At 36.8% G+C, this 14200-nt stretch overlaps 1 protein-coding gene across 1 annotated transcript in view; it reads left to right on the top strand.

Moving 5' to 3' along the window:
* Window positions 1–14200, top strand: part of LOC137405782 (uncharacterized) — a 66807-nt gene that overhangs the window by 13932 nt on the left and 38675 nt on the right. The window contains exons 4-10 of the mRNA XM_068092180.1: window positions 1324–1487; window positions 2181–2472; window positions 4107–4354; window positions 5995–6153; window positions 7157–7445; window positions 7941–8083; window positions 12774–12944. Of these exons, the coding sequence (XP_067948281.1) occupies window positions 1324–1487; window positions 2181–2472; window positions 4107–4354; window positions 5995–6153; window positions 7157–7445; window positions 7941–8083; window positions 12774–12944 (1466 nt within the window). The remainder of the gene's footprint in view (window positions 1–1323; window positions 1488–2180; window positions 2473–4106; window positions 4355–5994; window positions 6154–7156; window positions 7446–7940; window positions 8084–12773; window positions 12945–14200) is intronic.

Here is a 14200-nt window from a genome sequence, read left to right as displayed (position 1 = left end):
TTGGCATAGTTTTAATCATGTACATGTATTGGCATAGTTTTAATCATGTACATGTACTGGCATAGTTTTATTCATGTACATGTATTGTCATAGTTTTATTCATGTACATGTATTGGTATAATTTTATTCATGTACATGTATTGGTATAGTTTTATTCATGTACATGTATTGGTATAGTTTTATTCATGTACATGTATTGGCATAGTTTTAATCATGTACATGTATTGGCATAGTTTTAATCATGTACATGTACTGGCATAGTTTTATTCATGTACATGTATTGTCATAGTTTTATTCACATACATGTATTGTCATAGTTTTATTCACATACATGTATTGTCATAGTTTTATTCATGTACATGTATTGGCATAGTTTTAATCATGTACATGTATTGTCATAGTTTTATTCATGTACATGTATTGTCATAGTTTTATTCATGTACATGTATTGGCATAGTTTTATTCACGTACATGTATTGGCATAGTTTTATTCATGTACATGTATTGTCATAGTTTTATTAATGTACATGTATTGGCATAGTTTTATTCATGTACATGTATTGGTATAGTTTTATTCGTGTACATGTATTGGCATAGTTTTACTCACGTACATGTATTGGCATAGTTTTATTCATGTACATGTATTGGCATAGTTTTATTCATGTACATGTATTGGCATCGTTTTATTCATGTACATGTATTGGTATAGTTTTATTCGTGTACATGTATTGGCATAGTTTTATTCAGGTACATGTATTGTCATAGTTTTATTCGTGTACATGTATTGGCATAGTTTTATTCAATGAACAAAAAACATTTGTTTTACTTTTGGTACTAGACTAGATATCGTATACAAATGCAAAAAACTGAGAACGAATGTCCTCATAGTTGACCTTCATCATTGACCTCTAGAATCTTTTCTGAAATAAGAGCTCTGTTTTACCATTAGTCAGCCTGTTTGTCAGCCCATTTGCCGATCCGTTTGCCGAACTGTTAGCTAGTTTGTTTGCCATTTTTCTCCCAGTTTGTTTGCCTGTTCGGCTGTCTGTCCATCTGTCTGTCTGTCTGAACCTACGATTGACGGTTTCGAAAAAACTTTGGCATCTTACAGAATTCACATCATGTCTTCCAGCATAGTAATCCGACACTTTAACAACTAACCTATTACTCGGTTGCTCACTGGTATAGTTGAATAATTGTAAGTATAGTTATTACACCTGTTAATCTCTCATGTAACCCTAGACTGCCAGATTACTAGAATGAATTATCATTGCCAGTTTTAAATGTCAATTAATCTGCAGACTAGTTTTAATTATTCTGTAGCTGGGGGCAACTGGACAAGCAGTATATTTTAATGGAGAAATTGCCTGGACATCATTCACACCAGACAACGATTCCTTCTCATTAATCGGGGTCGAGTTTGGTTCTGCGAACTTTCGTGGACTCATAGCTAATGTGTCTTTGTATGCTGGCGAAATGACTAGCAGGTATGGAGTAACATTAAAACTAACATGAAATATGCTAAATATTTTACAAATTACTTAAAAGAGCTTTAGGGATTTTGTAGATACAGCTTTTAGTAACTCAAACCTGAGATGAATTTTTTGACAGTAACAGAAAAATTGGAGCTCATCACGTTTATCTGTGTTCATGTTTTTGCATTAACATATTGAGAACATTTATAAGTTTAGCCAAGACACTGTGGTTCAGAGGTCAGCATTTAAATTGTTTAATTAAACACAAGACATTTATTAAAAATTGATCAATGTTCGAGTAAAAGTATAGAGCTGTTGTCTTTACTCTTTACTCTTAAGTGTCCGATTTTTAATATGTTTTGTTTTTATTTCTTTTTTTAACTAACAAACATTTTATGTACAGTTAGCCAATGGATGATGAATTGCTTCTCGCTCGCCATGCTTTCAACTCAAGTTTCTTTCTTGCACACGTACACGCACACCCAGTTCTTTCTTGCACACGTACACGCACACCCAGTTCTTTCTTGCACACGTACACGCACACCCAGTTCTTTCTTGCACACGTACACGCACACCCAGTTCTTTCTTGCACACGTACACGCACACCCAGGTTTTTCTTGCACACGTACACGCTCACCCAGTTATCAAATAACATTATAATTCAAGTATCGGCATAAAACTTTTATCTGCTTCTTATATTTCAAGTGAAATTTACTCGATGCATGTTAAGAAGGAAGCCCCAAAGCCATTGCTAAGTCCCGACTGCGAATGCCCTTCATGGAGTACAGACTCTTACGGACTCATCTCCGAAGCACAAGGCCTGTATCCTGATGAGCAGCATTGCTACAGCATAATCAACCGCACTCGGAGTTTACCCCCTCAACCTAGATACTTTGGTAGCGCTGACGGCCGATGGGCAGTTTTTACACCTGAAGGCTGGATGTCAGATTACACAGAAACCACAGAGATTCTTATCAAGTTCTCACAGCCAATGTTGGTAGGTGATATATGACACCTGCCAGCATTCAATATTTCTGCCATTTACAATCACAAGTAAAAACTACATAAAGTAACTAACTATGAATGAGCCATTCTGGTTTCTTATGAAGCTAAAAAGTATTAATAGTTATGAAAATATAGAAAAAAGTAAAGTATTAATAGTTATAATTAACGTGATAAGTTGATATCATTTTCAGTTTGAGCACTTGAGTCAAGTGTTGAGGTGCGTTTAAACCAATACGATTTATCTCAGTTGGTTTCACTTTAATCAAGTCTGGTTGGTGTAAAATGAAAAACTATTGTAAAAGCATTTTTGTGCCAGTCTCCAAAACAATATTGGTGTAAAATGCTGCATATGATGCTTGTCTGTTTTTGACGGCTGTGATTAACAGAGTACAATGTAGAATTGATCAATCATATCAGATTTCATTGGCCAAAAAAGTGACCCATTTTATTTACTTTATAATCACAAGTAAGGCTGTGTCAAGACATGCCTGTGGTCAGACCAATTAGCAGATCCCCAGCAGTTCCACTTGCATGATGTAGGCTATTATAAGATTTTTTGTACTTCTCACTATACTGTAAAGGGTTTGCATTGCCGACAGATGCGTGTATTTCTGCTGGTTTTACAATTTTGTTTGGCAATACATTTTTTTTGCTTCTTATTACAAGAGGGTCTCAACAAAACTGTCCAATAATCTAAAAAGCAACAAATTGCACATTTTGTATTTCTGTTGCAACGGGCAAGCAACGAGTGGTTCCCTTGCTCTTCCATCAACTAGATGTCCAGTGATGAAACGCTACGCTGGTCTGACAAGCAGATCATGTCTCCATAGGGTGCTATAGCAGAGCAATGGTTGAGTGATACTTCATGTCAAGGTGGTATCTTTAAAAGGTCAAGAATAAAACAAACCATGGATGATCGAAAGGCAAACAATGTGTGATGCCATTGGTCGCTATGTCCGTTTCCACTGTACAAGCTGGTGCATCACACGAGTGTCTCGCTTCTAAACTCTGACACTGAATTATGACCAAATAAGGACAACGTGCTGGTTCATACAAATATGTGTTCAGATAGATTAAAGGAATGTATTATTGATTATTTGTGCTTACACCTCTATCTGCAGTTACACCAAGTAAAAAATCAAACGTCACACACTATGTCTCATTCAGATAGGCACAACAGGGCTTCAAAGTTAGCGGGTCAGGTTTGGTCTGTTGATAACAAAGGGTAAATTTATTAAAAAAAATCGGTTTTGCTTGATGTGTAAATGAAGTATATGGGATCTGGATAGGAATAGGCTTAGTGAGTGACAAAAACAAAACAGCATACATCTCTCTCGCAGTCAGTCGGTTTAATTATTACTGTTCTATGGTTTGATTTTATTACTGAAGTCTATTCAGCTCTGTTTGCCACCTCCTCTTGCCATCCGCTTGTGTCTAATTCACTTAACTTCATGTTTTGCTTAACTACTTCTTAGTATCTCAGCCTAGGTCTGTCTTGATTCCTCTTGCAATGTGTATAAGAATTCTAAAAAAAGAAATATAATTTATAACCCACTCATATACATGGATACATTTCCCACACCTACACCATATACCGTAGTTACATGTAGATGTCGACATTTGCAGATATACAGTGTCCTAGGAAGATTTGCATCCAAATACCTACAGAGCTTTGATGGTTTGAAGAGACCCAAAAGCATGGAAATGAAGATAGTAAAAAATTCTGAAATTAAGATGGCTACCTATGTGACAGAAGATTGCATGTCTGACTATGGACTGTCCGCGGCAGGATTTGATCAGACCATTAGATGGTATAAAAACGAGTCCAGCGAAGAATCTTTGTGCTTCTTGTGGGATCTTGTTCAATCTGTCAAGTAAGATTTGTTGTCAGGGTAGACTACAACTAGTAAATTATTTTTTTGTTGCAAACAAAAATATTTGAGTTGCTTTGGGTACTTTTTAGAAGATCTTTAGAAGTTATAAGACTGGCTTATTTTACTGGTTTATCAAACTTCACCCACCAGGAGAATAAACACAAGAGTTCACTAGACGCTTCTATAATGTAAACCTCATTTTACACTAATTCGTCTTAATGTAAAGAATTTATGTAAAATCTTTGCTTCATATTAAGTAGGAAATTCGATACTACGTAAAGCGCCAAGTCGGGGCAACTTCTCAAATTCAATTTGAATGACAGTCCCATAGTTAGCCTTATAAATATTGTTTTATCCAGGTGCACCTGGGAGGCAACACGACATATAGGGGTATCTCTACCTTATATATACTAGTACCCTGGCAGTCTAGTGTGCTGTGAGGTATCTCTATTATATATACTAGTACCCTGGCAGTCTAGTGTGCTGTGAGCTATCTCTACCTTATATATACTAGTACCCTGGCAGTCTAGTGTGCTGTGAGGTATCTCTATTATATATACTAGTACCCAGGCAGTCTAGTGTGCTGTGAGAGATCTCTATTATATATACTAGTACCCTGGCAGTCTAGTGTGCTGTGAGAGATTGTCATGTGTGCCAATAAAGCACAGGTAATAAGTAGCCATATAATTATTTAGAAATACTTAAAGGGGTCGGTTGGTGCAGGTGTTAGTGTGTCAGTGAAAGTCAAAAATTGGAGTCTCGTTGAAAGCAAATTTTTAGCATAATTTGTAACCTTGGCTTCGGATAAATGGTCGAACAGATAGACATCGCGACACTGCTTTGATTATAGTAAATATATATTTTTGTTTTGTTCTATTTTTGGAGATGCATTTTTTCTATGCAGCATATATTTATTTAGTAAACTGAAAAAATTGGTTTGAATTGATATTGAAGGTGTAGGCTTCCCCTAACTTGATGTAAAATGATCGTAATCAGGAGGTCTAAACTAAGTGAAAGTGATAAGAACAAGGTAAAAGTTAACAACTAGAGTATTACTTTAGCTACTGTACAGTTACTAAATTAAAAAGTTAAATCAAACTTTCCTAATTTGAAGGAACAATAAGGGTAAGTCTTAGATGATTTTGCTCTACTGCTCGTGTAAAATAAAGTAGTAAAAACACCTATAACATGATTGTCCCCTGGTTATTTACACTAGTGCCCAGGCAACCTGGTGTGCTGTAAAAGAACATCATGCGTAATTACTAACTGCACACTTTACATTTCAACTGAGAAAGACCGATGTGAAGCTGTGCAGATAGTGGTGTGCTTGACAGGGGAGCGAGATATTTGGGCCGATTCTCGTGCTGGGCAATATTTTTTCTCCTAAAGCTTTTAGTGTGGCTTCAGGCGGATGTACAGACAGATGTACAGACGAACATACACGGCTCTTATTATAGTAAAGATTGTAGGAGCCTCTACTGTATTGTCTTAGTTAAAACAGTTGAGTTCTCAAGGAATTTTAGGCTAAATTTTTTTTTCTTATAGAAACTTTGAACTTTAAAACATCTACGTGTAATTAGTCAAGATTTCCGTCTCTTCTGTACATAAACAAGGATGCGTAAATTTGTGTATACTTTTAGCACTCGAGACTTTTTGACAGTTCCTTTTACTATGAGTCTGAATTGGTATTTTGATGAGGCCCTTGAAGGAGATCTTTCTATCAAGTTGATTGGCCATAGCACTGCTACGAGTCTATCTGAGAGGTGGCATTCGATAAAGGATCTAACCTTGATCACTAGGTATGAGAAGTATTTATGTTTTAGTAGCTAGTGACTAGTGTTAGAATGACTCACATAAGTAATCTATTAGCTACAGGTTGTATAAGGAGTTTATGAATCGTTGCTCTCTGCGTGAAGTCTTGTAGACATACAATTAGGTTTGGGGCAATTTAAGTTCTAACACAAAAATATTCAGTACGGTATTCTATGGGTGTTTCTTCAAGTGCAATGCAGTATTCTAAGATTGTATCCTTTAGTATAATGCACTATTCTGATTGTTTCTTCAAGTGCAATGCAGTATTGTAAGATTGTATCCTTTAGTATAATGCAGTATTCTATGGTTGTTTCTTCATGTACAATGCAGTATTCTATGGTTGTTTCTTTCGGTGCAATGCAATATTCTATGGTTGTTTCTTCAAGTGCAATGCAGTATTCTCTGATTGTTTCCTTTAGTATAATGCACTATTCTGATTGTTTCTTCAAGTGCAATGCAGTATTCTAAGATTGTATCCTTTAGTATAATGCAGTATTCTATGGTTGTTTCTTTATGTGCAATGCAGTATCCTAAGATTGTATCCTTTAGTATAATGCAGTATTCTGATTGTTTCTTCAAGTGCAATGCAATATTCTCTGATTGTTTCCTCCAGTTACCATTGCTTGATGCGTGTATATGTACATAGAAATGTACGCTAGAAACTTGTTTAAGAAAAAAATTCATGCAAATATTTAATTATTGTAATTCGCTGGAACAGTTTTGGCTTTTAGAATATGTTGCTTGGCTTGCAAACAAGGAGTTCGGGAACCAAGTCTCTGTATGGCCAGTTGGGCTGTGAAGCAGATTATACTTATATAAATTCCTATTGGGTCACTTCAGTTCCCGTGTTTTTTGACCCTATTATTGATTATGAGTTTTTTGGAGAAATCTTGCTAAAAGATTTAATGATAGACTGATATTTACAACAATAATGTGCTAACACAAGTATCTTATGGGTGTAAAATTCCTGTTTGCCGGTTTCTGTTGTAGACCTCACTGCGGTGGGCACAACTACATTCTGGCTGATCCCCCAGAAACAATGTCGGAATACTTTTCCTTTCGCTCACCCGAATCAGAGGCTTACCGTTGTATCTGCCCTGAGGGGCTATATGGTAGCAGGTGTGATGAGTGTGCTAGTATCTACATGTATCAAGATGAGCAAGGAACATGTATTAACTGTTCTTGCTCAGAGCTGTCACTGTCCCAAAAGTGTGAAGATGTGACAGGAAACTGCCCGTGTTCAGATGGAATAGATCTGCATCTTGCAGGTCCTAAATGTGTAAGTAAGCAACTGATTACGTTCTAGAAACATGTTCTGCTCATAAAGTGTGTTTCAATAACTAAAGCATTCGTAAAAAACTATCCTGTTTTGCCTTTTGTGCTAGATTATCGTAGATATCAGATACAAAGACACAACCTGAAAATTTATGACTTCATAGTTGACCTTCAACATAGATCTCTAGAATCTTTGCTATAGCAAAGTCTGTCTGTCTCTCTGTCGCCACAGTTCGAGGTTGGGTAAAAAGATTGTATTATCCAGTATTCGAACTCTTAACATTTAGCACCACTGCCCGGCATGCTACATGCACCACTTAACTCCTCACCGGTGTGTCTGAATAATTGTACATTTACTTATTATATTTCACCATCTCTTAAGGCCCACTGGACTGCAGGGGTACTAGTATGAATAAAGAGAGACAGTAATTGAAGTCAAATTAATCAAGTTCAAAGGTCAAAGCTGAGTTTACTGCAGTGTATGGATGAAATATTACAGCACTGGTATATCAGAAGTATATCTCCGCTGTACGGACCAATAGCTGGTGGTACAAACATAACGGCTACGGGTCCATATTTCTCATCAGCTAACATTACGTATAATGTGACAATGAATGGAACGATATTACCCGCTAGCGCAAGGTAAGTTTGCTTCTCCGCTGAGTCTGTTCTTAGTAAGGTCGCCCTAATGCCTCAACAGATAAACAGATTCATTATAAGTTTGGTAGCTGGTCAGTATGTCTCTCGTCATTTGTTAGCCATTCAACTTGACTCAATATCAAATAGAACATCATTGAAGTCAGCTATCAATCAGTTTGTCAATTTATCTTTTGCCATATTGCACATATTGATTATAATCTAGTTCTGAATTACTACAATATCGATTTATCTTTGTCGTGAAAAGAGCGATCTGACTAATTGCGAGTATACATCATATTCCAGCATATCTTATTCCATCAAGTAATTCTTTTAAAAAAACTGTGTCTTTTGATTTTACCTTTGCTAAATTTTGATTTTATATCAATTATAAGTTTCAAGATTTTTCATGGTTTCTTTCCTTATTCTTTACATGAAAGTTACAGGTTTTCAACTTATTTCAACTTATGTGCTAGCAAATTGCATACACAATCTAACCATTACATGTATTACGAGAATATCATTGCTAGCTGGACTAACAATCTTTTACCTAATATCTATTCTCTTAGCAATGAAAGGTATTTTAAACGCTATATGACAAACGCTACATTTTTTCCAAACATATGATTTGGAAAATTTATGTTTGAAACAAAATTATTGACAATACAGTAATATATATATATATATATATATATATATATATAACAAAGGAAACCTAACGGCCAATACAGAGTCGCTAATCATGGCAGCCCAGGAGCAAGTGCTCCCAACAAGGCAACTCCAAACGAAAATCTATCACACTAGAGATGATCCTAGATGCAGACTGTGCAAAGATGCACCTGAGACCATCCAACACATCATCAGTGGATGCAAGCAGCTAGCAGGGAACGCATACACTGAGCGGCATAATCATGTCGCAGGTGTTGTGTATAGAAGTCTATGTGATGAGTATGGCCTTGATAAACCACAACACTGGTGGAAAGCTCCTGGTAAGGTCAATGAAAATGACCGCACTAAGATCCTCTGGGACTTCTACATTCAAACTGACAAGCATGTCCTAGCAAACCAACCAGATATAGTGGTGGTAGATAAGGAGAAAAAGAGGGCTACTATAATAGATATAGCAGTACCCTATGACTACAATATAGCCAGCAAAGAAAAAGAAAAGGTAGAGAAATATCTCTCTCTTGGAGAAGAAATTGAAAAATGCTGGAATGTAAGAACAACTTTAATCCCAGTAGTCATTGGGGCACTGGGCGCAATAACACCGGCGCATAAAATGTGGCTTGACCAAATACCAACAACAATCAACTCAGGTGAGTTGCAGAAAAGTGCGCTATTGGGAACAGCTAAGTTCTTGAGGCGAGTGCTCAAACTCCCAGGTCTCTGGTAGGAGACCCGAGTTAGAGCAGAATCTACCACCCATACGGGGTATCCAGGGTGAGGAAACAATTTTTTTATATATATATATAAATATAAATAAGGTGTCAGGGTGGCCTAGTGGTAGTGCCTTTGACCATCAACCATGGGGTTGGTGGTTTGAGTCCTGCTTAATGCCGAGCTGACAGAAAGCTCTCAGCAAGCTTTTAACCGTAAATTGCTGGGTCTTTTGGATCTAGACCATGACTTGGAGGCTCCGTGCACCACACTGACAACGTGGGCATATTAAAGATCCACCTCTGTCCTTCACACACTGGGCAAGTGAAACGGTTGCCTGGCTCTGTCAGGCTGGACGTGTTGCAAAGGCATTCCTTCAGGTTAATCATACATTTCTGAAAGTGGTAGATACTGGGAACTGGGTCACCTTTTCTCTACCATAACCAAGCCTGCAAGTAACTGTTATTGTCCATTTCCGACAGACAGCAAACCATATGAATAACTATTTATATCTATAAATCTCAAAGTTGTAGTCTTTCGGTAGTGTTCTTCTCGTCTATAGTTTATAAACAGTCCTTCGGTGTGTCCGGCTATAGCTATAGCGATAAAATGGGAAACGAAAAATGTGCTTCGCTGTGGGTTTGATCTCGGTAACTTCAGGTCTGCAGACAGGCACCCTAAACCACTAAACCAGATAGTTACGTTGTCACACAGTAGAGTAACTGTGGTCACACTCATTACATCGGTTACAATACGCACGCCTAAAGTGCTTGAGAAAAAAACTATTGGTTATTATTAGCATGCTTGAAGATCATGATTGCATGAGAGACACAGCTCTTATTGTAATAATGATTAAGACTAGCTCAAGTTACTCAGTGCATTCAGCCAGGAAATATACATATATACAGAAAGTGATTATAGAAAGAGATTTAACAAGCGTGTTTATATAAGTAGACTATGTCTGTCACCCTAAAGAAGACCTGTTGTTAAATCATTTCCCTGTCATGTTTGATTAAATCCCATCAATCAGTGTTTGGGGGTACATGTTTAGCTATTGTTTAGTCATTGATACAAGTGATAGCAGCACACACTAGGGCAATGTATGAAATAATCACACAGCTATCAACACTGACATGAACACTTCTACAGACACCTAATATTAAAACTCATTGAACTCGATCTCTTGGTAAGGTGAAAACACACCAGGCGATATTTAGAGCGATATCGCGCTGCGTGGCGCTAACCTGCGCTAGGAGTTGCTCAGCGAGCTCATGCAAAGCGATAACGCTAGACTTTCTCTACACAACTTTATCGCTAGCAAGATGCGTTTCGAATGGTTGGTTTTTACCAGAATGCAATTTTATGGCGGGTAATTATTTCTTATCGATGTTCGCCAACGTACAGCAGTGACAATTTGCTATTTTGTTACAATTGAAACATCTTGAGAACGAACACTGAACTGTTCATAAATTTAATAAAAGCACTCACAGTCCTTCACGACATAACACACAAAAATTCCAAAGAAACTCATTTAAAAACTAACATTTGGAGTCAATCGTTGCGCAGGTTGACCATCTAGAGAATGGTAAATATTTTACATATAAATATAAAAAAAGTAGTATAAAATAAACTGTATATAAAATTTTAAAATATCAGTGTTAAAAATACAAGAATTGTTTTTTCTTATGTCTTCTTGGAGTGTACAATGCGTGAAAGTGCGATAGGCCTAATAACAAAAGCGGAAGTTGTTTACATCATTGCCTAGACAGCGCCATATTGACTTACCCAAATTTATTAACAACTCCGAAGAAACTAATGATACGGAGTTTTAATGGCAGTTTGTGAGCGTGCCCACTCTTTCGTTTGCTGGTGAATCGCTCGAGTGTGTTTAGGCACACGCCAGCAATATCTCTGCCTTCCTCATGACGCTCGCAATAAAATTGCTTCAGGTGTTTGGACCTTTACACAAACTCAATCAAATTTTATTCCATTTTTGCAGAAACTTGCCACTTAGAATGTTTTGAACACTTGGCGCCAAGGGAAATTTGTTAAACCAACTAGACTAACACTTTGTGTGTGTGTTTGCGTGCTTGTGTGTGTGTGTGTGTGTGCGTGTGCGTGCGCGTGCACGTGCGTGCGTGTGTGTGTGTTTTATTTTACATTAAATCAGAAAATGACAAGATGATAGAAAAAATAACGTGCAGTGAGTGCATGGTTATTCGAGGCACAGAGCCCGAGTTAACGGATGAGATTGTTAATGAAGAAAACATAGGTAGTCTAAGCAAAACAAATCAGAACAAATCTATTCCAGAGACTCCAGCAATACTGCATCAAAGCAGCCCTAAAACCACCATAACTATCCATTTTTCTTAGCCAAATTGGCAAGGAATTCCATGCTGATGACACGCGATTGGCAACTCGCCTACAGCCACTAGTAGAGGAGGAGGGTGGAAAGGGTAATGAAAATTTCGAATGACCAGTGTTGTATTGTGTTGACAAGTTAGTTTGAGATTTAAATTGTGTGAAGGCTAAAAGACATATCTTTAGTTGGTATGGTTGTTGTATAGGCAAAACACGAGATCTTTTCAACAAAGGAGTTGATGAAAAATAAAAGTTTTTATGGTATATTATTCTGAGCAATCGCTTCAAGATTTTGTTTAAGTAGCTCATCGGAGCATTTCCTATGTTTCCAAGCAATAAACTATTTTAATGTTAATCAGAGTATTATATAAAAGCAAAAGAGACATTTCCGGTAAGATTAATGAGACCTGAGAAATAAGTCCCAAGCTTTGTCCCAGTTGTTTTCTCAATAGTTCTGTGTGTCTTGACCAGTTTAGTGTATTGTCTATTGTAGCGCCTAAAAATCTTATGCTATCCATCATTTGTATACTTTGTCCATTCATGGAAATGTTTTTTGTTAATCGAAATTTATTTTTTGGATTTTGAATAACTATAAAATTAGTCTTGTCAACATTCAATGTTAGTTAGCTTTGATCACACCAATATTTTATCACCTCTAGTTCTTTGTTTGTTATAGTTATATATTTATTCAAGTTTTTAGCGGTATAAAATAAGTAACTGTTATTATCATCAACAAACAAAATAGTTTTAAATTTATCAGTACCCTTTAAAAGATCATTAAATGATTTTTTTTATAATGATTTTTTATTATGTATAAATTTTATACATAATAAAAATGTCTTTCGGATATAACCTTTTATCTTTTATACATCCTTCTCTCATAGCTAGCTGTTCTAGCTTTTTCTCGTTACAAAGATGAATTTAGAATGTGGAAAACCATAGTTTTTTTGTGATGCAGGAATGAAGTTCTCACATTTCTCACACCAAGTTATAATAAAAGTAACAGCTCCGTAGATATCACAATTGAAGCAAAGTCTGTCCTAGATGTGGGTCCTGCAAAAGTGTTGAGCTTTGAATACCGTCCCAACCCTGTATTGAATGATATACAGCCGAGAGTTACCATTTTAAGGTAAGACAACCCTTATTTAAACGTTGCCAAACTAAACTTTGACAAAAGTTAATGCGTAGCACAATAATGGTGTTCATAGTGGCTGATGGTGGACTGAAACTATCTTAGTGAGAAGTTCTAAATGTAGCCTATAATCCTGAAGTGTAGCCTGAAGTGCCCATGATGGAACGTCTCATTATATTGCTTGTAAATTAAGATGTTATAAAATAAAGCCAGGGTCTAAAATGGCATATTGGCAGTGTGCCAATTAAGATGTCACCATTTTTAGCAATTAGTAGGCTAACTATTTTAGCATTCTATAACTAAAAAGGACAAGCATTTCCATATCTTGTGTGATTGTCAGTTTATACATTTACATGTATAAAAGATTTATGGTTACCCCTTATCTTAACCACACATAGATAACGCCATCTCCTGTTCACAGTAGAAACATATTTCCTCCAAATAACAATTTATAATTAATATAATTTATAATGGCATGAGTTGGTGTATGTTATCTTTTTGGTCATCTCTATCTTTCGCCTTGTTGAATGATGGCAAAGCCAATCTTAATATAGTCAAAAGTTGCTGTACCGGGGTGGCCAGTTTCCAGTTGGCCTGCTCTACCACTCGGCTGGCTCTCTTGAGGCCCAGCCGATTTCCTTTGTACATTTGTACACTTATGTATAAAACAAACAAAATAAAAGCTAATATATGCCCCAATAAATAGCTTCTTAATGCTTTGATGTATTTCCACATGTTTGTATGTTTAGACGCTTTACTGCAGTTTGTAGTAAGAGCTTTATGTTAACCGTTACTATAATAAGAACCGTGTTCGTCCATCTGAAGCCATGTTGGAGGTTGGGAAATTTAGAGGTTGAGGATTTGAGCTCAAAATATTTGGCATAGTAGTCCATGGCTCTAACAGCTGGGCCTATTAACTACCCAAGGGCATTTGGCATAGTTGTCGATGGCTCTAACAGCTGGGACTATTAACTACCCAAGGGCATTTGGCATAGTTGTCGATGGCTGTAACAGCTGGGCCTATTAACTACTCAAGGGCATTTGACATAGTAGTCCAGGGCTCTAACAGCTGGGCCTATTAACTACTCAAGGGCATTTGGCATAGTAGTCCATGGCTCTAACAGCTGGGCCTATTAACTACCCAAGGGCATTTGGCATAGTAGTCCATGGCTCTAACAGCTGGGCCTATTAACTACCCAAGGGCATTTGACATAGTAGTCCATGACTCTAACAGCTGGGCCTATTAACTACCC

Source organism: Watersipora subatra, chromosome 10 (genome assembly GCF_963576615.1).
Source record: "Watersipora subatra chromosome 10, tzWatSuba1.1, whole genome shotgun sequence".
Classification (NCBI taxonomy): domain Eukaryota; kingdom Metazoa; phylum Bryozoa; class Gymnolaemata; order Cheilostomatida; family Watersiporidae; genus Watersipora; species Watersipora subatra.
Note: the sequence above shows the minus strand (reverse complement) of the source record. Positions and strands in the feature narration are given on the sequence as shown.